We start from the raw sequence: 23,863 nt of genomic DNA on the forward strand, positions 1-23,863 counted from the left end.
TTTGCATCATTTTATAAAGCTATTGATCATCACCAGGACGAGTACAGTGGTGGAGTTCTGCTTCTCTCAGCCAATACCTTCCAGCATATAAAAAATGCTCTATCTCTACTGCAGTCAAAACAGCAATGTAACTTGAGTTATAGGACTTATTTTCTTCAGGAGAGAAAAACTCCAACAAAATCGTAACAAAGCACCATAGCCTAAGCAGAGTTACATGTAAACTCCCTTTGCTCAGTAAGCCTGTTAAGTCTATCCATTGACAAACCTTCACATTACAAGTTCATTGTAAAAGCCTGTATTTCCCCCTTTCTCCAGCTTTCTAGCACTCATGGCTGTGATGAACTTGCTGCAATAAATGTTTCAAGCTTCTAATTATTTTTTACCATCTTTCATGACCTCTCTGCAGCCTGAAGAATGAGATTGCTATTTTTAAATATCCAGCCTCTGCACCCCTTCTATCAGCACTCTCCTATGATGAAACTGCTCCAGGGGTATTTTTTTCTTTCTTTTGACCTGATTTGCAGCCATGATGTCTGGTAACTTAAGTGCAAAAAAACCAAACACCTACTTCCTATTCTACCTTAAATCTTTTGTGTTTTACTTGACCTCCATCTCAGCACCGGAGAACTTCACTTTCTGGTAGTGCTATTTTATGTAACCAGTTTTATTAAACTGTGGCCCTTCTTGCATTATTTTTACTGCTATCTTCAGCAAGAGAGCTGTATTTCTTTGCCTTCTACAGTGGTAGACTAGGAAAGGAAAATAATAGCTTTAATACTGGTGACAACATATGCTGTGTACCATACATTCTTGAACTCTTTCTATTGCAGATTTAAGGTACATGGTCCATCATTTCAAAATGGCAATATGCATTTGTGACCCTAAACAGTTCCCGGTCAGAGAACTGCTCTTCAGTCTTGAGACTTGAGATCAGCATGGTTTTAGGCTGTGAGAAGCTATCTGAAAAGGATGGAATGCATCAGCTGACAAGAATCCCCACTTCAGTTTCACAGAAAGGGTAGGTATGAGGGACTTCACTTCTGTCCTTGTCTTCTCAAAACAAGAAACTGCAATATTGGATTTTGCATTCTGATATTATTCTACATCTAATCTGATGGGCTACTGAGAAACAAGCAATACCATCACTAATAAGGTTTTTATTTTTGGCACACTGTGTTTAGCAGCCAGTTATAATAATGGGTTACATGGCAGCAGCTCATAATCCGATAATTATGGGGAAAAAAGCCCTCAACATAACAACCTTCTGCTTTTCAAATAACAACCACAAGAACATTAACAGTATATGAGCTGTAAGTTATTCTTCAGCAACTTCTATGATTAAAATTTTCAAGCTCTGCTTAGATGAAACCATACAGATTTGTTTATACAGGGAGCTTATCAAACTCCTGCTTCAACAGATAGGACGGCATCCGTCCTTGCTCCTTCCACACAGTCCATTCAGATGTTACTCACATTAGCACAGCACTATTGTACCTGTTTGCTTTACATTTAATCCTTTCTTATTCCTTCCAGTTTTAAATATAACCAACACAAAAGTAAGATTCTTTCCCCTTTTTTTCAGGCTCACTACAACTGCCAGAAGTTAAACCAAACCAACTAGTCCCCACTGGTTTTGTTTTATGTAGTACCCAATGCCAGCAGGTGCAGGGACAGTGGGCAGTAGATGTCATGAAGTCCCATGGCATATGCACACAGCTTACACAGCCACTCCAGTATCAGTATGCAGTATGCCTCACACAGCAGACACTTTCCTCCTTCTGTTACTGTCTAACACTTAGACATCATACCTAAAACTTCAGGGCATTTATAGCCATTGCCTGTCTGACCCTCAGAGAGGCCCTGAGGCAGATGCTATGGTCCCATTTTACAGACAGGGAAACTGAGGCAGGAGTATTAATGGCTTGTCCAACACTGCAAATAGAAGCCCATCTAAAAGTTCCCACTTCAATATTATGGCTGTAAATTGGTTGTATCTAAGGTACCAAAATCATGGCAACAACAAGCCATGCTTCAGAATACTACGCCTTCATTGTTATTATTTTCATCATTATTATTGTTACTATAATTATTTCTATAGACTACAAATCAGATATGTTAGCAGTTTTTTGCTTTATACCAAGAAGTGAGAGACTCCAGATGAAACATGGGATTAAGAAATGATGGTAGAAAAGAATTCAAAACCCAACCAGTGATGAATTCTGTTTAATTCTAGAAAAGCCAAAAAGACACTCTTCAGACCAAAAAGTATTAATTAAAAGAAAAAAAAAAAAGAAAAAAGAACAAGACATTTCAAAATGGTTTAAGCTGACATTATGTTGTTTTATTTCAATTTCACAAAAGAAATACTTTATAAAACTAAAATCAGTTAACCCAGCCACTGTCAACAGAGGGTGGTATAAGCAAAAGACACTAGGTCAGAACCTGCAGCGAAGAGCCATCTGTTCCTGTCACTGGAATGCTCCTGTACCACCAGAATACTTTACTGGGAATGGAGAGAAGAGGGGTTGTACAGCAGTTTGGAGAAGCACAATAGCTCCTCCTAGCTGGTGCTTTGTTGCTACCCAGGTCTCCTCTGTATCATAAGTGTAACAAGGATTTACTGATTTCGGAAAGGACAGATCCAGCATAGCAAAGGCAAGAAATTTTTCAATTCAATTTTATGCAAATTTCCTTTAAAAAGGTACTACTGTATTTTAAAATCAGACCATCAAACTGATTACTTAGCTAACTTATGTGGGATTTCCAGTCTCATTACCGAAAGGAAAATGAATACAAGGCTTAAGCAAGCCCTGTGCTAAATAAAATATATACGGGCCTTTGGCAGATACTTGTATGTTTGCCTGACCTTTGACTATGGGAGAGCAGGGATGGGAGGATTTGTTCAGTTCTTGTTAAGGAATTCTATTCCCCCCCCTCCCCATTCCAAATTTTTCATTGGGTGACAAGACTGGAGGTGAGAGGGGATAAGGTAAAGCAATAATCTTAATGCTTTACTGAGGTTATGATAGAGTAGGCCACAGAACCTTGCACAAATATAAACAAATTACCTGCCTAGGGACAGCCTTGCCTGTTTTTATCATGCCCAAGTTATGGCTATTCAATACAGCAGCATCTCTCAAACAATCCACCCTATCCCCCAGGCCCCTCTCTCCCCTGAAGAGTACATGATGGCAAGAATCCTTCCTTCTACCTAATGCTTTCTGAAAAGGGCAGGGCAGTGGGAGAAAGAAAAAAAACCCCAACAAAACCAACAAGAAATTAGATGATTTCAAAGATGGGCAACTTTCCCTTGTAGAATAAACCTTTCCCTCCAAAAAAGGATGTTTCTTTGCTCCTATAACCCACAATAAATTAAAACCAAGTAAGAAGTCTCTGGTTTGACACAATAAATACTTAGAATATAGCAAATTAAAAAATATAGTTACAAAACCCTCAATGGAATTCTCTTTCTGACCTAAACTGCAGACAGATTCTTCACAGATAGAAAGTATCTCCAAAATCAGCTGCAGCTCCTCTTCTCTCCCTGTTCACTAGGCTTGGTCAACAAGTGCTATCACATACCCTTTGGAATACTGTTAAGACAAAAACAACATAAAGCACAAGAAATCTACTCCTAAATTTGTTTTTTTTTTTATACTGCCAAGGGTGTAGGAAGCAACATCTGTGGGGAACCCTCACTGCAGTGCACAGTGACAGAGTCACAGCACTGCAGTTAACATGGACAGGGAGACTAGGGGGAAAAACAGCCATAGGAAAGGAAGGAGACAGAACCCATAAATGTAGGAAAAGATAAGCAAGAAAGAAACAGAAAAAGACCAATTGAGTCCAGCTGGATTTCCCAGTTCTGGCAGTAGAGCAGATGAGATGTTGAACAGGAAGAGTTCCTTGGGGCCTGTCATAACTAGGAATGTTGTTGGCATTTTCTTCATCACTGATAGTGAGGAAGTAGAAGTTAACCCTCTCTGACACTGACACGTGGCTCTGCCAGTGAGCTGTGGATGATCCCAATAATTGATTCAACACCATCTCCCTCCAGCAAGGTGCGGTGATCTCCTTCAACAACGTGGACAGATACCTTCCCATCACATACCTGCGTAAGTATGAAAAAGAAAAACTTTTCACTCACAATTTACAACCAGCTGCTCACCTAGCCACTTTGGGTTTGTTAGTCCTCCAAGTTACTCATAATTTAGACCACTGTCTCTATCAAACTCAGTTAAAAATGGCACCAGGTTTACTCTGACACATTTTCACAGATCAGCTGTGGTGCACTGTTTGGAACCAGTGTTTTAAAGCACAATAGTCTGACAACCTGACAGGTGATCCACTCAAATATATAAGCTGGGCAGGAAGTTAACCAACCTAGTACCAAAAGAATAATTTACCTACAATATCAAAGAATGAATGATAAAATAGCCACTTCCAAGCCCTTAAGTAAACAAATAACACCCCCCCCCCCCCACCCCCCCCTTTCTCCCACCACCAGAAATCTTCCTTTAAGGTCATTATGTAACTTTAATAATGTATAAGTTAGCCTGGAATCAGTAATGACTAAGCTAGATATCTGAAAGGATAGGAGATGCCAGAAGCAGGAAGGGAATTCTGACAATCACTTCCTTTTCCCTGGTATTTGCACCAATTTAAGCCTTGTATGTGAGCAGGGGCTGAAGTACAGTGACCTTATCTGGACTATGGGCCAAACCCCAACTTTCTTTAGACCACAAGAAACCCACTTCTAACTACTAGCTTCTAAGTGAAAAAAAGGTAACTGAGAAAAAGCTGCCTTTATTGTCATAAGACTGACACTTGCTCTTCAGAAGGCTGCCCTCATTCCATGAATTAGCTTCAGGGTCTACAGTGAAAAGAGACTGCTCTCTTTTAACATCATTATTATCCAAAGTCATTCTAGAGAGCTGCAAGAATCAGCTATAGAAAACATTTCCTATATACAGGCAAGACTTTCTGCCCTTCACTACCCACAGAAAATGCCTGAAACCAATAAACTTATTTGCTTTTGGAGACTTCTAATTCTTGTTAGAGCACAGCAGCTGCAGAACAATGTCTTTAAGGTTGGTTTTGTCCTTTTTTTCTCAGTAAGGGTGATTTCCCATGCTTTCCTTTGGCTTCCCCAAATACCAGAAGAAATTCAACAGTCATCAGTGGGGCTATGACTGACCTCTGAGAGTTTATAGTCTTTACCCAGACCTTCCTCGTATTCATTGCGAGACTTTGCCCGCATCAGTGTCACATTCCCATGATACTTGGAGTCTGGTATATACTTGTCAGCAGCCTTCAGCTTATGGTAAAATGAAGTAGCAGCAAAGCTGAGTGCTTCACGATTGATGTTTGTATGAATCTCAGTTATTAGGTCTACAGCAGCATTCACACGAGCCTGCAGATCTTTCAGGGGCAGAAGAACCTCCAGCAGCTGGAAATATTAAAATTTTTTTCACATTAGTCTCAACAGCTGAGAATTCATCTCCATTAAACAAAAAAAAACCATACATCCTCTTGTGCAATATCAAGACACATGGATTTTGAAGATAAGAAACAGTACCTTATTGTGTTCAATGCCTGTAAATTGCTGAACAAAGACACACAGTGCTTCAGTCTCCAGTTCAGCCTCATTTCCTTGGGTCAGTTTGGCTCTGTAGCTCTGGAAGAGAGAAGAATACAATGTGAACATGAGAGGAATGTGCCTGATATTAAAAGTCAGATAAAAACAATTACAGAACCAAAGGTGTGAACTGGGAAAAAAGGGAAGGGGGAAATCCCTTCAAGACAGATTAGAAAGCAAATCCACAGGTGGCAATTGCTAAGAGCCTAGTATTCTCTAAAGTACAATGAAAATTAAAGGGAACCCTTGAGCAAGGTTTCCTCACACCACTACAAGAGGATCTTGACTTGCACCAGGATCTTCCAGAAGACATACTAATATTATGATTTATCATAGCAAGAGCAACATTTGTGCTTGAACTCTTTCCATTTAATGAAGACCACCTCTCATGTGCTTCTACCCTTCAGCCATCTCTAAGCATCCTCTGTCTACAGCTGTCTTCTAAAATCTTTGTGAAAGACTGTCAGCTTTTCAGATTGCTGATATCCAGAATAGTAAGCTTTGAGAAAAATGAGCCCTGATGAGAGGATGGTCCCCAGAAAGAAGATTCTCTTTGTGCCCTTACCTGGGTATATGCTGCCACAAAGGAATGAGACCCATCAAAAAGGAATAAACTGTTGAGTGCATGGGAAGCATTTTGTTGTGCTTGCAGCTGGGAACACATTTCAAAGGCTACACAGGCACCAAAAGAGTATCCAGCAATGCGGTAAGGTCCTTCAGGCTGTATCTGCTTCATGCAACCAATGTAATAGGCTGCCAGGCTTTGGATGCTGTCCAAAGGAGCGGCTGGAACATGGAAGCGAGTTAGAAAGACTCATGAAAAGACACTGGCAGAGACAAATTATGTTTTCATGCACTCAGAAACAATCCTGTTGGAAACATCCAGGTTTTTTTGCAGGTAAATTAATAAATTATTGTTAACAACTTGCATTTAGGACAAGTAATAGTAATATTGCTGCTTTCCAAGGACAGGTTGAACAGGATGCTTTGACTTTTGTATACGTAAACTCTTCCATTTCATCCATTATTCCTCTTGATACTGGGGATGTTTGACATGACCCTCTGCAGACTAATAGGCCTGATACTTGTTCCTCCAAGTTTAATAGTCTAGAAACAAAGCCCTCTCTAAAAGCAACTACAGTTCAGAATGTTATGTTTGCAAATTCAAGATGCTGAAGAACTGAGATACCTTTTGTGCACTGGAGCCCATAGCAGGGCATGTGAAGTCTGGAGGCCAGAGTGTGGAAAACTGCAATGGATCCTTCAATGGGGTGAACAAGGAAAAGAGGGCGCTCCATGCTCTGAACATCATTTAGACGAGTGATTGTTGGCGCTTCTGGGTTCACCAGTAAGTTGTTCAAATCTAGGTTTGGAGGTTCGCCTGGGCCTGCCTTCATCAGTGGGGACGACTTCAGGTCTTTGAAGGAAAGCACACCAGACAAACCCAATTAGCTTCAGGGTCAGTTTTGGTCATGTAGCCATACTCCTAAAGGACAACTTTAGGGCTAGGGCTGCCCTAGATTAGCCTGTTGCCTCACTACATCATCAGGTCATAGAAGCAGAAATCTTCCTACTGTCAGTTGCTCTGCAGCAACTGCATATGATTTTAGCTTCCTGTGAGTGTGACATTACATTGTTTATTCCCCAGACAAGTAAAAGGTCTCAAATTGCATCCCACACATAGCTACATAAGAGTACTCATGCATGCAGCTGCTAGCCAAGCAAGAGAGCAGCTTGCACACTTGCCTTGCTTGTACACCCTGCTCCCAGAAATGATGGGCCTGTCCTGGTGGTCACAACACTTCTGTGACATGTCTGTCACTTAAAAGCTATTCAATTATAACCTTATTTCATGATCTGATGGAGGTTTATGTCACTAGAGATGAAAGCAACAGATTGGAGGCTATGTTTGGATTCAGTTCAATTATTTGGTAGCAACCTTAATTCAGACACTTTACCCTCTGCTGTCTTGGACTTTGAAGAAAGTTCACGCAGTTTGTTGATTGTAAGGAGACGAATTTCTCTCATGGTCATAACGATGTCATAGTCTCTCTCCAGCGTCTGGCGCACCTCCACACCCATCAAGGAATCCAAGCCCAAGTCAGCCAAGGAACTCTCAGCATTCAGACTACTCACATCACGGACCCCTGAGAACAAAAGAGCATCCTAGCATAAGGCCAGCTTCTTTTCAGCTCTTGGCCTCTCTAGCAGCCTTCTCCACTCTCTTCTATCTCTCAATAAACTTCAGCTGTAGAGCTGCAGTTTACCTTTCAGGATCATCTAGTACTTTCATCAACCACCTCTTCTACAACCCCCACCTTGTAATATGGGATCTAGTATTTAGAGTACATATTAATGTGCACAGATTTATGACAGGGGATACCTCACTCCACTAAGCTGTGAATATTTTCACATCAGCTCTAGACCAAGTACAGATCAGTCAGTCAGCTAGACAGATTCCACACACTGGAGGCTCTAATTGAAAACTGCAGTCCTAGACCTAATACTCAGCTACACCAAGATTGAAGTTATCAGTGTCAGTGATCGTTGGCTGCAACACTTGATGTCTACAACATTGGAGGAGGAGGTGATACATTTAGGCTTCATTTCTCTTTTCACCTTCATTTTTCCCACTGTTCAATCTCTCACCCCTTCCTTACCTGTAGAAGGCCTCTCATAATAACACCTGCATCTTCAGCTCTTTGTCCCTTCCTCCACCTTGTGCAGCCCCATGTTGTCACCCTTCCCACTATTAGGCTTCATTACTAGCTCCTCCCTTTGTTGCTTTCATACTCTCCTCTTCCAAAGTAACCCTGTAGCTGGTGTGGTTTCCCAGACCCTTTCCTATTGCTTCTAAAAGCCACATCTGCCCTGAGAAATCAGATTTGCTGTCAGTGAGTTGCACACAACTCCTTAAGTAACACTCAGGAGACTGTCTTTCATTATCAGTACCTTTTTTGGTAGAAAACAAAGGGTCACTAGGACAGTTCTGTCTGCAATAGAGACAACTGAAGGGGGACATAATAGACAGAGTTGACAGCAATTATTCAGTACCAACACAAAAATAAGAGACACAATGGTAAAAGAAAGCAGATTCAAGACAGAAGGACATGGCACTTGTAATGCATAGTTAAGCTATGGTTACTAGATGTTCACATGGGATGACAGAGTGGGTAAGTAAATAAAATACCAGTTAAGCAATAAGTAGAGAAAAGCTATTTTTTGTGGCATGGGGACATATCAAGGTGAATGTTTGAAAGCTGGAACAGTACTCAGGAAGTTAGTTATGTATTTGCTGTCTTACGTGCTGTCCCAGAATTTTGCTCTTGGGGGCTGTTCCTGTTGATTCTCCATTTGGAGAAAGGTACCAGCTCACTCTAAATAAAACCCAAGACTCTGGAGTATATATGCGTATCTACGTAAACACATTAACGGAGGAAAACACATAAAAGAAACAGTCCTTATCTGAGAGAAGGAGCAGTGTAAAGGGAAAAAAAAAAGCCAACAGTCTCACAACAGCAACATTGCCACACCACAGGAGATCAGGAAGAGATGCTGAGCAGAGGACCTACAGCAGCACCACTGCTTTCCAAAAGTAATGAGAGAGTAGGCACCGTCCAGTAGTACTTGAGTGACAGCACTTACCCAGGATGTGAGCAACAGCTTCTACAAGATCCCGCTGACTACCTCCTTCAGCTTTCGCTGAGACCTTCTCTGCTAGGACAAAACTGGACATGACAGGATGAGGTTGATTCAGGAAAACATCGAGCACCTCCAGGCATGAGCTCATTTGTTGGGGAATTGTTCCTCCCACCACAATGTCTTTGTTTCCCATTGTCTTCATCAAGATACCCACATCACCAATGGCTCCCCACTGGATTGCCAGGCCTGGAGAAGAAATTAGAAAAACACACTAAGCAGCTAACTAAAGCAGATGGCAGGAATAGGAGTGAGTTACTAAAAAAGGAACTTAATAATGAGCTATGCTAAGGCCTGCATCTCCTTTGTACTGTTAAATGGTGAGTATTCATTCACACATGAATGGCTCAGAGTAACATCAAGGAGCAGAAAACAGCCTTCAACAGACTTTGTAACTCCAGGTAAGTGTACAGGTTTCTGGTGAGCTGGTCCTCATCTGGATGTTTGGCGAGATAGTTTATACTGTGCAATGAGTAAAGTCATCTTACCTGGGAGTCCATCATGATGCCGCTGCTCACAGATACGCTCCATGGTAGAATTGGCAAAGCCGTAATTACTTTGCCCAGCATTTCCTCTTCCACAGCTTACAGAGGAGAATACAACGAAATAGTCCAGGTCTGGACACTTCTTACGAGTCACCCTTGGAACAGAGCAGGAGAAACCCCATCAGAAAAACCTGCTTAGTGTATGATTGTCAAAGGCTAGTGCAAGACTAAAACAACTAAGCTTGATCAGTTCCCAGGTAAGATGACTTTAAAAACAGTTCTTATTTGTCCCTTCTACAGATACTTACCAATCCAAATGAAGGGTGCCTGAATACTTTGGCTTGTTGACCTCCCAGAATAATTCTGGGGTCTGATTTTCAATCATGCCGTCTCTAAGGACCTATGGGGGGGGGTGGGAAGAGGGATTAAAAAAGAAAGTAGTTTAAGTATCTCCAGTTTCTCTGTTTAAATATGCCACATGGCTTGAGATATGAGAGGATATCACTACACAATGTATTTTTGTAACTTCACAGTACAGACATATCCAGAATATCCCAAAATATGACAACATGCCTTTTGCCAAGTCTGCTTTTTTCAGTATTTTTTCTGTATTGACACTGCAGAAATTCTGGCAAGCTCTACATGGGATTTTTCTTGTCCACAGGAGGCTAGGACAACATTTGTCTCATCACAGAACTGAACTCGCTGGCCAAATACTGTTGCTTCTCAGGTCAAGGGAACAGACCCAATAAGCCTTTAGTCACCAGGTAGGACCAAAGCATAGTGTCCTTTGAAACACAGAGAATTTAACTAAAATTGTATGAAGCCTGACTGCCTTTAGTAAAAAAGTCACATGAATGGATGTTGCTTCTTACAAGTCCTGAGCATTTTTGTCACTTACCACAGCCAAATTAAAGATGCCTCCAACTGGTCCAAGCTTCAAAGCCTCTTCTATTAATTGCTGTGTTCCTTCTAGTGTTCCAATATCACTGGTAGATACCAGCACTTTGATTCCCAGTGCCTTCCACTCTTGAACACGCTTAGCCTGGTAACCTAGAAGAAATAAAGGTGGGCAGTGCCTTGGATGAAGAATCCCAACTGTAAGGCTCTGGTTAAGCTGCTCCTTTATGCTTCTCTGACTAGATAGGGACTGAATAGCTAAATAATTCCTGATTCATCTATGAGATAAAAATTGCACAAAATTTCAACAGCAGCTAGAAATCATTTGAATTTCAGAAATTCTACCATAGATAAAGTGGAGAACAGCACTGGGACAACCTAAGGGCTGGGGTGGTGGTGGGGGGAAGGAAGGAAAAAAACCAACCAACTGTGAAGAGAAATTAACAAAAATTTGGGTACTGAGACACTGAAAATTGGTTAGATTAGAGCAAAGCAACAGATTATACTAGCACAACCAGAACTTGAAAAGTTGTATTTGATCTATGCGTTTGTACACAAAAGCGGTGTGATTGTGAACTTGCCAAAAGAAAGAAGAAACCTGTAGAGACAGAAGGGATTTGAGTTATGAGTGAATTTGTATGAGGAAATACTGAAGACTATCACTGGTAAATCTCAATGCTGCCACTGTAATCAAACTAATGCCTTAAATCTAAGTAAAAATGTTTATGGATGCTATCAGATAGTAAGGTTCATCTTTACAGATGAGCAATCTAAGGAGCAAGAGTGAGCATCCACACATGAGGAACAAAGTATATTAACAAGGAGTTTTTTAGGCCCTTCCTTGTGGCATGTGATCTAACATGCTACAGCCAGTGGACAAGGTAGCCAGACTTTGCAGAGGGCATAAAGATAAAAGAAAGGCTACAGAAAAAACCCTCTGTAAGAGAGAAAATGGGTTGATAGAAATAGGAAGCATAAAAGGGGGAAAGTAGTAATTGGAAAAAAGGTCAAGCGAAAAGATTGTTCCTCCTTTACAAAAAAGGAGACAACAGCTTGAAGTGAGATAATACAGGAAAGAAAAGAGATCAAGACATTATTAGTCACCAACAGGACCCTTAAAATGGAGAGAAACTACAAACTAAGGTCTGTTGAAAGGCAGTCATATTCCCCGCTCCCTTACAATTTTTGCTTACCAGTTCGTATGCCAGAACGAGACGTCAGTATAATTTTCTGTGCTCCTCTCTCAACTAGCCACTGTGCCAACTCCAGCCCAAATCCTCCCAGGCCCCCTGTGATGATGTAGGACTTCGTAGGTGGACAGGAGGTTCGGGAGATTGCAGAGATTTTAACTGGTTCAGACTTTCTTAAAGGATACTCCTTTTCCTCTTCTTGGACCTTCCCCCACAAAAAAAACCAACCAAGAACACACACACACACAAAAAAAAAGGTAGTTACAATTAGATAATCAGATACATAATGCATTTCTTATCTTTTCATGCTATGCTCCTCCAGTCAATAGGAATGACCCTTGTAGAATCAGTGCCAGACTTGACAGTTACAATTGTGACAGTGTCAGCAGTAAAAACTGACCCTGTGCTGCCCTACTCATAGACCTTCAACTCAAAATGGATCAAAATATCCAATAGTCACCAGAGGATGGCCAGAGGTATCAGAGAATCAAAATCATTATTGCATTACCTTGATGATAACTTTGCCAATATGTTTTCCTTGTGCCATGAATCTGAAGGCAGCTTCTACCTCTTCTTTGTTGAAGACTGAACTCCTCAGGGGCTTTACTACACCATCTCTTATGCCTTTCTTCAACAGCTCTGATACTACGTCCCACTCTTGGTTTCCCTCATCAAATATTGAATCTAGTAGGATCCCATGAAATGCCACGTTCTTGAGGAAGAGAGACATTCCTAGAAAAAGCAACTTGGTTATGACCTGATGCTGCTGACATCTCAAAATGGAGCCTACCCTCTGCTTCAGAAACATTTCTGGGCAGGTTACAGGAGTAAAGCAGCCAGATGCTTGAATTCTACATTTTCTGAACTCATTCTTGCATATATTCTCCAATACATAACATTATGTTGTTTTCGTACAAGCAGACCAGTTTCACAGAAATGCAACTCCAAAAAATTGTGTGTTGAGAGGACAAGCTATATCATGGTCAGTCTGATATTAAAAAGAACTTTTTTTTGTCTAGTGACAGCTGAGTTAGAGTCACAGGGGAGCTATAATCCTCCATACATCCTGTCTACCTCCACAGGAGACTCCTCCTCGTAGCAAGGTTTTCCAATATGATAGGATTTTTGAAATTTAATTAGAATAAGGACGCAGGCTGTCAACGCTATATGCAATCATTCTACAACGGGAGAACATTGCTGTAATTTTTCACTGACACATCACCTTACAAAATTCAAAAAATTTTTCCCATATAAGAGAAACCAGGGTTATCTTGCCCTGTGCCTTCAAAACTGGTGGATGTTGTTGACTGCCTTGAGGGACAAGAGGCCTTGCAGAGGGGTCTGGATAGACTGGAACACCAGGCAATCATAACTGATACAAAATTTAACAAATGTCAGTTGTCCACCTGAGCCCTAGTAACACCAGACATAAGTATAAATTTTGGGGAGGCTGCAGAAAAGGGCACATAGGGGTGCTAGGCAGGAGCTAAAACCTAATGAGAGGTGCTTCCCAATGCCCCATCTTACCAAGCTGACTGTTGTTAGATAGATCAAATTTGCCTATTTCCAAGAAGCGCCCATGTCGAGCAAGACAACGCAAACTGGCTTGCAGCTTCTCTTCTGCCAAGGAATTTAACACGAGGTTGACACCTGCAATGAAAGGAGAAGCACCTACTTAACTCTGCTGAGAGCCTAACCCTGTCTTCTAGTGACTCATATTGTCTTTAGAATGCACAACTGATAATGTGGGCTAGCTGACAAAAAAAGGAAAAATATTTATTGAACTTCACCTTTTCCGTTGGTAACTCGAAGTATATGTTGTTCAAAGGCAGTGTCTCTGGAGCTGGAAAAGCTATTAGCATCTAGCTGTGGAAATCTTGCTTGGAGATACTTACGTTTCTCAGCGGAACCTGGAAGTAGAAGACAGGTTGAAAGATGTCACTAATTTCATTTTTATGATGAAACAGCCCATTTTCCACTGCACATCTTTCCCCCAAGGACTGTAAATCTGAGAAGCCATCTCCAAGCTTTCAGTCTCTCAAGATGTCAGACTCTAGAACAAAGGCTGTCTGCTTGCTACTGCTCATTTATGAGATAGAGCAAGGACCAGAAACAGATGAGAACCTTTCAATGGACAGGCATTGGATTCATATTACTAAATGTAAAATGAGGAAGCCATGATCTTCTTCCAGGCTTTTGATATATAATGTACAGAGACAAATAAATTTGACTGTGCTGTGGAATTTTCAAGCACAGAGTCAGTAGCTGTATTTACTATGTAACCAGTTCTCAGCCTGGAAACTAGATCAAAGCTACAGCAGATCACATTGGGAGGGGAATAAGTATATACCTAAATAGGTATATATACTTCTATACGTGTACACACACATGCTTCCTCTATTAGATATAATCTCTCTCCCCCCGTGACTTTGGGCCCTCAGTACTCACCTACAGTAGTAAAGACACGGCAGCCCATGCTCAGGGCAATGGCAATGGCTGCTTGGCCCACACCTCCTGAGCCAGAGTGAATCAGGACACTCTCACCCTTCTTCATACCACCTCGAACCACCAAAGCATAATAGGCAGTGGCATAAACCACAGGCACTGAAGCTGCTTCTTCTAGAGTCCTAAAGAGCAAAGTGGAAGAGGTATCTTTAGCCTTGGGAAAGGCTACTAGATTCTCCTGATGAAATTTGCCTTTCTGCAACAGAAAGGTTCCACTGCTGAGATAGATAAGAAAGTGTCAATCATACAGCAGACTACCACAGCTGCCAAACACAGACAGGTTCATTATTCTGCAAAAATATTTCAGTAACTAACCAGTAACATAACAAACACTGATATCCCAGTGTATACTGAAACATGTGAAGCTAAGAGCCCAAAAAAAGGTGAGGAGAACCTTGTGTAAGCCACTGTACAAAAACTAGTGCTGCTGAACTCCTGCAGTGAATCTAATGCAAAATCCTACAGTCACTTGGGACGCTATAGCCCTGTTAACATTTGTCAGAGGGGAATCTAGCCATTGTGCAGCACTCAGGTTTGATCAGAGCTGTCATCAGCCTCAGGCAGGAAGGCAAATCTTAACCAGAAAACAGAAGCTGACCTACCAGTTTTCAGGCACCTCCCACAGAAACCTCTTTTCACAGTCTACCACTGTGGCCAGCCCCTTTGCTGGCAGCAATCCCATTACTCTTCTTCCAGCCATGTCCCGTCCTGAGAACTCCATGCCCAGCATGCACTGCTGCAAAGCCCAGTTACCTGAAAGAACATTAACACCTTTTACAAAAAAAGAAAATTATCTTCTAAAATTCCTGTTCTACAGCAGCAGTCCCTGAAAGTCTAAACCTCTGAGATTTGTCTCTTCTGTACACAGTTCATAAATTGTCATAGTTAATGGCTCACTGCAAGAGTAGTGGAAAAGGACTTGGTCTCATTAAATCATGAGCACTTATCCTTGATGATATTGCATTAGTTTCCAGTTTTCATCTGAGAAATTTCATGAAAACACCTTGTTTCAGAAGCAATTCTGTCCCTCAGAAAAAGAATGATACATAAACTAGAAAGATGATCACTGCAAAATATGAATTTTTGATAATTCATGTTTTAGGTAGACACTTATGTCAGTCATAGAATCATAGAATGGTTTGTGTTGGAAGAGACCTTAAAGATCATCTACTTCCAACCTTCTGCCAGGCACAGAGGCAACTTCCATTATGCCAAGTGGTTCAGTCATGAAGGGGAACCCAGGCCTACTCAAATCACTAAATTTTAACATGCTCCATCCCCTCTCTTTTAAATACATATTTTAAAACCATTTCATACACATTACATTAATTCTTAACTCACTATGAAGCTAGTACTACCTCCATTTTGTAAAACAGGCAATTACTTCATTGTGCATTTTTCCTCCCTGAAATTCAAGCATGTCCATCAGTACGGCAAAAGGAAACTTCGACATTCTCACCTTGGTATTTACCATGCCCATCTCTGGAACCTCTATCAACATATTTTATCTCACACTTGGTATCTGTGCAATGTGGCAAGCAACATTTCTCAGAGCATAGCTTGTTAATTGGAAAAAATGGAACTGTAACTGGAAGTAGAACTTGGGAACTTTTTGGTGTACAGCCCTGCAGCAGAGCTGTACTTCCTTCTCAAAAGCATGCTTTCTGGCACACAATCTAGTCAGTGCATAACTAACAATCGAGAGATTAATTCTACAACAACAATACATATCCTTTTAGTGTAACTTTAACTCACCAGGGATAGCATCTGGAGAAAGCTTCCCCGTGGCCAGCATAATGTCCCGGAAGTTGAGAGATGCGTAATAGACTTTGCAGAGTAAAACACTGGGATCAGTTGTGTGGAAGTGTCGAAGTGGGGAAACGATCCAGCGAAGAGATGAGAGATCTCCACGAGTTAGCACATTTACATAGGCATATTCTGTCAGCTCCTGAGGTTGTGCTGCAGAAGAAGGAACAGTAAGAACTTACACATATTAACAAAGGTACGTGCTTTCCAAAACGAGTAAATTCCTTGTGCAATTTCTACCTCCTCCTCCATTTGCTATCCAGAGAGCCCTTTCTTGCTTTGCAATACTACTGATGCCCTAGATAGCCTATCCCTCCTCCTGGCACCACAGTGTTCTACTGTTCACTCTGAGCTGAAGCAGAAGAATTCAAAATTGTTCATTAAAAATAATAATAAAAGGTAACTGTAGGAATACTAGCTACTCATTTTCTATTCAAAGTTCATTCAGATTCAAGGATCACCTTGCAAGTGATCCTCAGCTCTCAAAGACTGTACCTTGCTGCAATGTAAGATGCCTGAAGGAGCCCCACTTTCCATCACGATACACATTCATCACCAGGTCCTTCTGAACAATCTTCTGCATCTCCAGAGAAGAAAGACTTGTGGGTGGGACAGCAGATGAAGGGTTCAAGTTGGAAATGAACACACACCTGAAGACAAGAGTTGTCATTTTGTTTGTTTGCTATAGATCTGAGAAGAAGCTAACACAAATATCTCATCTCCCAAATGTGACTCAAAGGCATGCTTGCATACCTGATTCGGTGGCCTTCTGCTTCAAGGCGAAGGCAGTTCACCATTCCCAAAATTCCTGAGTTCGCACAACTGGTGGCAGTCAACCACACAGGCTTCTCTGACGGGTCAGCCAAGATCTCCTACAGGACAAACCCCAAACTGTTTTACAAGGAACTACAAAGAAAATAGCCCTCATATTCTTGGCAGAGATTAGTATCTTCTATTTTACTAAAAGTAACTGAACACACACACACATTCTCCTTTCAACACTACTAAATATCTCATTTAGAAAGTATAATGATTTGGAAATTCAGATACCTAGGACACAAGAATTCTCACCTTTAAGGATTCAACCCACTTATAGTTCATCTCATCTACTGGCAGAAAAACAGGTGTTTTGACAGGAGCTTGCCGACGGCACAGGAAAATAACTGAGCCAAAGAATGACTTCTTCATGGCAACAAGATTCAATGAAGCTTTGCTGAATAAGTCCTCCCACTGTGCCTGTCAAATCAGGCAAAGCAACAAAATTAACAGCAAAATCAAAAGTCAGTTTTTCTTGCTTTTTCTTGAAAACTTGCTCTGTATTGTCGCAGTACAAATACAGGCTTGATTAACGTAACAGTGTTTTATCCACATCTAGACTACTCCTTCTTCCCTAAAGGATCTTCCAAAAGTGGGAGTACAAATACCTCAAAGTCCAAGTCAGGGAACCAGTCTTAGCACACTGGCCAGTGTGCAAAAAACCTGAGCCGTGACCATACCACCAAATTCCACAATGTATTTGAATGTGTCTATGACCCTATGTCACATAAACCCTGTTTGCACAGAGATGGGGAGAAGCACCCATATGTCTAAGTTACACTGAAATGGCATTTCAGGAAAACAAAAGAATGTAAATGCATGTATGGCATATCCAGAAACACTTAAGGATTACTATCTGAATGAAATAAAGATGACTGCAGTCTCTCAGAAAAGCATCCATTTGCTTTTCCTATGCCAGGCACAAACCAGCAGAAGGTTTTTACAGTCTGATCCCTTATATCAAGGTCCAAGGACAGTGTCTGTTTCTAGAAAACTTTGAGAACTATCTACGTCCTGCACACTCTTGCCTGGCTTGTATAATTTCCTTCAAGAAGGAGCATTCAATGGACAGGTATCTTCTCCCAGGGATTTGCTAATACCAGGCTACTGATATTAATGACAAATTTATGGTTTTTGTTATTGGTGCCAGTAGCATCTCAGTGCCTTCTCTTTATCCTCCTGTTCACCGGGAAAGATTCAGAGCAAAGAACTTAACCTTTCTTCTCAAATCCCCTTGAAAAAATGTATGCAGGAAGGGCTAGAATCCATGTAATTGCAAAATTCAAAATCCAACAACCCCACCCCAGAATTATAAACAAAACCCAAACTCTTGGAAGTGCTATTCTCTTCTTATTCTAAAAGAAGAGAGCTGAGAGGCTGCATCCCTCAAATCAGGAAAAATAGGTAAGTTCAGTAGAGGTGCATTTTTCCATTACTGCTTGGTCTAACAGATGTCAAGAGAAGATGATGCCCCAGTTTCCACCCTTACCCTTGCCTTTCACTCTCCTCCTCTTGCACCAGCTTTGGCATTAGTTTATCTGTATGATATACTGGTTTGAAGATATAATGCTGACAATCTTCTGTCCCTCCTCCAGCTTCTCAGGGCTTATTATACTGTATCTCATTATGGGATCAGATAACATAGGGAAGAGGAAAGGAAGAAAAGAAAAATACAACAGAAAAGCCTTCCTTCTGGGAGGACCTTAGCGTTAGAAGAAATTAACTAGCTTGTAAAATCGCACTCTAAGCAGTAGTATCAAAAGTAAGAGAGATATTCTGATACCGAAGCATTTCAGGATCCTACAGTGATAGAGCCGTACCCAACCCAGCAACGTGATTTTAACAAGAAAGGAATTGTCCTGGCCAGTGTTTTCATACAGATTAGACAGATGTACAAGAGACAATTAATAATTTTCAGTGCATTAAGAAAGGCTTTCCTGATTGAACCTACAGTTTACTCTATTAACCTAATATGTAGTAATTTGCAAGTCCTCTCTTCTTAAGAAGTGTTCATTAGATATTTCTGCAGAAGTCCTCATTGGAAAGGCATGCAAGCCATGCCTACTATACATTTACCATCAGGGCATCTGCAAGCAGCAGACTCAGACTATCCATGGCGAGAGTATCTGTCCTTCCAAGAGGCTTACCTCACTTAGGAAGCTGTGCTTCTGCTGCAGATCTGGGCTTGTAAGGAAACCGACAATTTCTCCAAGGGTTTCTCCCTTAAGAAGAGTATGTAGCAAAACAAACCCTCCTTCTTTCACAGCAGCTGCCAAATTAGAGAGTATTTCCCTGGGATTCACTAAAACACTTGTTGAACAGTTGTATACCACCAGGTCAGCATTGGTCAGATTTCCAGACGGAGGGCTAGATGGATCCCACCGGCTAGAGACAACACCAGCATCTTGTAGCTCTGTTTCAACAGCTGAAAGGTTTTCCGGGATGCAGTCAGTGGCAATGTAGTCCACGTGCAACAGGGGCTGAGCATTCAGAATACTTTTCACACGAGAGAACAGTTGTCCACTTCCTGCATTAGCCTGTGAGAAAAAGAAGGGGAAGGAAAAGCAGAAACCAAATCAAAACATAAGTGATATCCAGAATTATAACCAGAACAACAGCAGTATATAATCAGATTACTGCAAGGCCTAGAAACACTAGCTACAGTCCCATCCCAGGCTTCCAACTAACCTCTATTATCTTCATCCTATGACTGATCATGTTCTCCAATGCCACATCCAGGCAAGTCCTCAACTCTGCAGAATCCAGCAATCCACTGAGAAGAGGGTCCTTTTGGAAGTGCATTTTCTCTCGAATCACAACTTGCTGCAGCTCCGAATGGAGGTTTCCATTCAGTTCCAGACGGCAGATCTCAGCGAGGATATGCTGAAGGCCCTTTTGTGTGGACGAGGACCCCGTAGCAGCCACTGCATTTTCTAGTCCAGGGATGACTAATTTGACCCCATGCACTGCCACCTTAGACTGTAACTTCTGGATCAGACCTATGGAATAGAAGGAGGAAATGAAAGAAGGAGTCAAGATTTTCCAAGAATTCTTTTCCTCTTTGCCTCCATTTGCTACACCAGCTGATCAGCACCACATATTACAGCATCCTATATCATTAGCCCACCCACAGATACAGTGCAGCCTCTTACATTCACATAATTATGTATTATGCAGTAGTTGCCCCAAATAAGTAGGCTTTGTAGCCAAACAAACTAAACCCCCACAATTACCTGTGGTAAGACTGACTAAAGAGGGCAACTAACGGAAAGCTTCTGATTGATTTAGGGAGCTGTGGAGGAAAATTTTAAGTTTCTGAAGATACAAAAATACTAAAATGCCCTTTTGCTTTATAAGCTGATGGAAATAGTTAATCCTGACTGAGGATCAGGAACTGGATTACAAAAAATAAAATATTCCCACCACAGCCTAGAAAAAATATGCTCTGGGGACAGTATTTGGATGCTGCAGGGGAAAACTAAGGAGAAAAAAAAAAAAGGGAAATCTTTAAAATCTATTGCCAAATCTAAGGATGAGCATGAAGATGCTCCACCAACACAGAATGAAAAAAATTATTCTCTCAAGATGAAGCAAAATTCATCACTAGAGTAAAAATTTTTTTTAAAAAGTAACATTTTTCTCTTTAATGAAAAGGCACTTAAGGTAATTAGTTTAGTGGATGGCTCCCCATCAAAAAACAATGTATTTAGCTACCAGTTTCACAACAGACTGAACTGCTCCTATTCTATTCTTGTGGCAAACGATTCCTTTGATGTGTGCCTCACTACATCATTTTCCCTGTTTGGATATGTGCCCACAATCAAATTGCCTATCGTAGCAGTTCACAGGGAAAAACAAACCAAGGTTAAAAGCTCACTTAAGTAAGCTCTCCTGTCAGTGTCTAAAGCAACTAGGTTGGATTTCTCCTTAAAGACGATTTGTGTCTCTCTGCTTGCAGAAGGGGTTGTGCTATCCAACACCACATCTGACTGTTATAGAAGGAAAGATGTCCCACTTCATGGCTTTTTACTCTTTCCCACATTCTAGAGAGCTCAGGCAGAACTAGCTTTTAGCTTCCAGCAATCATACAGAGAACCCTTGCTGAAGTCTTCTACAGAGACCAACATTTAATATCTTGGATGTTCTGAAAGAGTATTCAGCTTCTCTCGGGCTAGAAGATTCTTCTAGTATGACAAGAAAGCAATCCCACTCTACCTTTGCACTGCTCCAGATAGGCATGAAGATAGGCACTCGAAGACAAACAGCTACTCTCAGTGTAGGGCACAAAGCAGAATTTTTCCAGGGTGGGAGGTATCTGTTCCTGCTGTCGCCGTGGTGCCACAGAAGCATGAAGACCATTGATCTGAACACCTCCTGCTTTAAGGCTATCAACACAGCGGTCCACAACAACTTCAAAAGCTGAAAGTCAGGAAAGAAATGTAAGTTGGAAAACAAAAAATATATTTTGTTCAGGGTGATTTGATGAACAGTGCTATATGTGGCTCTTTCATAGAGAGGTTACAGAGTTGCAGAAGAGCTTGGAGACTAAGAGGACCCCCCCATCGAAGTTCATCCTACTACTTCAGAATTCACACATTCACCCAGTAGTCAAAACAACCAGCAGAAGTTCAAGCATGAGAGACATTACCTTCTATATTGTCCTGGTATTGGCACACCTGCTCACGATGCAGCACTGGATCAATACAGACTGAGCGAATCCTCGTGGGTAAGCGCAGACTGCGGCCAGTCTCAGGTAAGATCAGCATATGCAGCAGAGTGTCAAGGAAGGTCACCCAGTTCCCATTCCACAGAACTTTTCCTGCACTTGCTGCAGAAGAGGAAGAGAAAGCCTCACTATTTCATCATTCATCAGATGCTAGAATGTCACTGCTTATTAAATGCCAAGTTTGGTGTATGTACCCAGCTTCCCCTGTAAAATCCACCACACAGTTCTACATTGGAGAGAACAGCTTTCTCAATGCTCTTGGTTGTTCTCTCCTATCACATAAAGTATAATTACCTCACAAGGCACAGTCAGGTGAACTGTTAATACAAATGGAATTAAAAGATCAAACAGTCATCATTACGATACCCAGGGCTCATTGTGCTTCTTTTGAAAGGAAATTTACCTTCACTGTTGCATTCTAGAACACCCTGGAAAGTTGGTCCATAATTATATCCACGCAGATGCAGCTCTTGATAAATGTCATCTTTCAAGAGCCCGGGCTTTGAGCTCCTGTCTGCTTGAGTCCGAAGGCCATCTGTCTGGTTACGGAAATTGCTCTGAGCAGTGTTTTCCAGGAGCGAAATCTTCCCTGAAGGGCACAGTAACAAGAATAATGATCATTACCATTGTTTATAAATAATGGATTTACTAAGATTGTACCTATACACCTATATTTCCTTCACTTACCACTGACAGCCAGATTCCCATTTCCTGATACCTCAAAGCAGCGGGAAGCAGGCATGAGTCTTACTTCCAGCTGTACTGATCCTGCAAGAAACATTGAGGAAGACAGGACTGTGAGGTCATTTATCTCTACCATCCTCAAGCAGAATTTTTCTTTCACTATCCCTAAACTTACTGCTCACAACGTGTAATAAAGATGACCATAATGCATACTACTTGACTATGTGAATCCATTCCTTTGCTCAGTCATGCTGCACTCCTCTTTAGTCTCTCTCCTGCATTCCTCCTCACTTTTCCCATGCATTCCTTTCCTCCCACTCCCTCCATCTTCACTACACAGTTGTGCAGTTATACCAGCACTCCTCACTCACCCTTTTTGGGAATGATAGTTGCCTGATGAATTGTGACATCTTCGAACGTAACAGCCGTTTCGTCCATGGCCACACCAAGAGACCGCGCCAGTGTTCGCCAAGCCAGCACGAGGTACCCAGTTGCAGGGTACAAAACTCTGCCATCAATGCAGTGACCAATCAAGTAGTGGTCAGGAGAGTCAGGACTCACATCTGTCAAACAACAAAGAGAAAATAATAAAAACACTCTAACAAAGAGGTTTTTCCCCCTCAATATCTGCAAGAGGCTCTAGTTTCCCCCACTATCCTGCCTGACAATATGCAGCCCTAAGAATTACTCTTAGTCTAAAGCAACAGAGGTTCCTGATTTGTTCATGTTCTCTCATCCCATTTCAGAAACAGATACAGGTTTTTGTCAATCCAAACCAAACATTTAAGCTTCAGAGAATGGCTTCCAGGATGCTGTTTTGAGTATTCTTTTCTTACTTTTACAAAAGGAAACACACAGGTAAAGCAGGAAAGTGACAAGCAAATAATAGACCCCAAATGAGCAACACACCAATATTGTAGACTGAAGCAGATGCAGAGCCTTTGGAACCTGCTGGAAAGTCTTCAGCTGTCGGAACATCCCAGTCCTGACTGTGATCCCATTTGATGCATGGAGAAATAAGGGGTGTTCCCACAGGGACAGGGTATTCCACAGACGGGAACAAGTTATTTCCAAGAACATTTATCCTAAAAAGACAAAAATAATCAAGACATGGGGGAAAGAATGGGAAGAAAAAGTAAGGAAAAAAATTGGTTATAATACTTAAGAGGTCAGGCAATAATTGGTCTCAAACTCCATGTCTGAGATGTACCATGAACACTTACTGCAGCCAAATTTGTAATTAACAGTCTATAAGATGCAAAATTTATTTCCAGAAGCTAGTGCCAGGTTCCTAGGCCTTTAAAATGGCACTTCTCTTTAGAAGGCACCTTCCCTGCCCAAGCAGTCTCTAACCCACAGGAACACTTCACAAGTGAGCATGCTAAGTATGTAAAACACAAATGCACATCCCATT

At 41.4% G+C, this 23,863-nt stretch overlaps 1 protein-coding gene across 1 annotated transcript in view; it reads right to left on the reverse strand.

The window, feature by feature from the left end:
* Positions 1-2,319: 2,319 nt before the first annotated feature.
* Positions 2,320-23,863, reverse strand: part of FASN (fatty acid synthase) — a 41,496-nt gene continuing 19,952 nt past the window's right edge. Inside the window, exons 16-43 of the mRNA XM_036394596.2 lie at positions 23,359-23,534; positions 22,821-23,012; positions 22,453-22,533; positions 22,169-22,354; positions 21,688-21,867; positions 21,255-21,458; positions 19,728-20,038; positions 19,187-19,576; positions 17,295-17,459; positions 16,977-17,095; positions 16,719-16,873; positions 16,173-16,376; positions 15,020-15,170; positions 14,361-14,539; positions 13,703-13,822; positions 13,440-13,562; positions 12,421-12,644; positions 11,916-12,117; positions 10,724-10,875; positions 10,131-10,222; positions 9,826-9,977; positions 9,284-9,526; positions 7,597-7,785; positions 6,828-7,055; positions 6,204-6,424; positions 5,579-5,677; positions 5,198-5,449; positions 2,320-4,111 (exon numbers count right to left, since the gene is read on the reverse strand). Coding sequence (XP_036250489.1) covers positions 3,974-4,111; positions 5,198-5,449; positions 5,579-5,677; positions 6,204-6,424; positions 6,828-7,055; positions 7,597-7,785; positions 9,284-9,526; positions 9,826-9,977; positions 10,131-10,222; positions 10,724-10,875; positions 11,916-12,117; positions 12,421-12,644; positions 13,440-13,562; positions 13,703-13,822; positions 14,361-14,539; positions 15,020-15,170; positions 16,173-16,376; positions 16,719-16,873; positions 16,977-17,095; positions 17,295-17,459; positions 19,187-19,576; positions 19,728-20,038; positions 21,255-21,458; positions 21,688-21,867; positions 22,169-22,354; positions 22,453-22,533; positions 22,821-23,012; positions 23,359-23,534 — 5,128 coding nt within the window. The 3' untranslated portion in view covers positions 2,320-3,973. The remainder of the gene's footprint in view (positions 4,112-5,197; positions 5,450-5,578; positions 5,678-6,203; positions 6,425-6,827; positions 7,056-7,596; positions 7,786-9,283; positions 9,527-9,825; positions 9,978-10,130; positions 10,223-10,723; positions 10,876-11,915; positions 12,118-12,420; positions 12,645-13,439; positions 13,563-13,702; positions 13,823-14,360; positions 14,540-15,019; positions 15,171-16,172; positions 16,377-16,718; positions 16,874-16,976; positions 17,096-17,294; positions 17,460-19,186; positions 19,577-19,727; positions 20,039-21,254; positions 21,459-21,687; positions 21,868-22,168; positions 22,355-22,452; positions 22,534-22,820; positions 23,013-23,358; positions 23,535-23,863) is intronic.

The sequence above is a fragment of the Molothrus ater genome, chromosome 19 (genome assembly GCF_012460135.2).
Source record: "Molothrus ater isolate BHLD 08-10-18 breed brown headed cowbird chromosome 19, BPBGC_Mater_1.1, whole genome shotgun sequence".
Taxonomy (NCBI): domain Eukaryota; kingdom Metazoa; phylum Chordata; class Aves; order Passeriformes; family Icteridae; genus Molothrus; species Molothrus ater.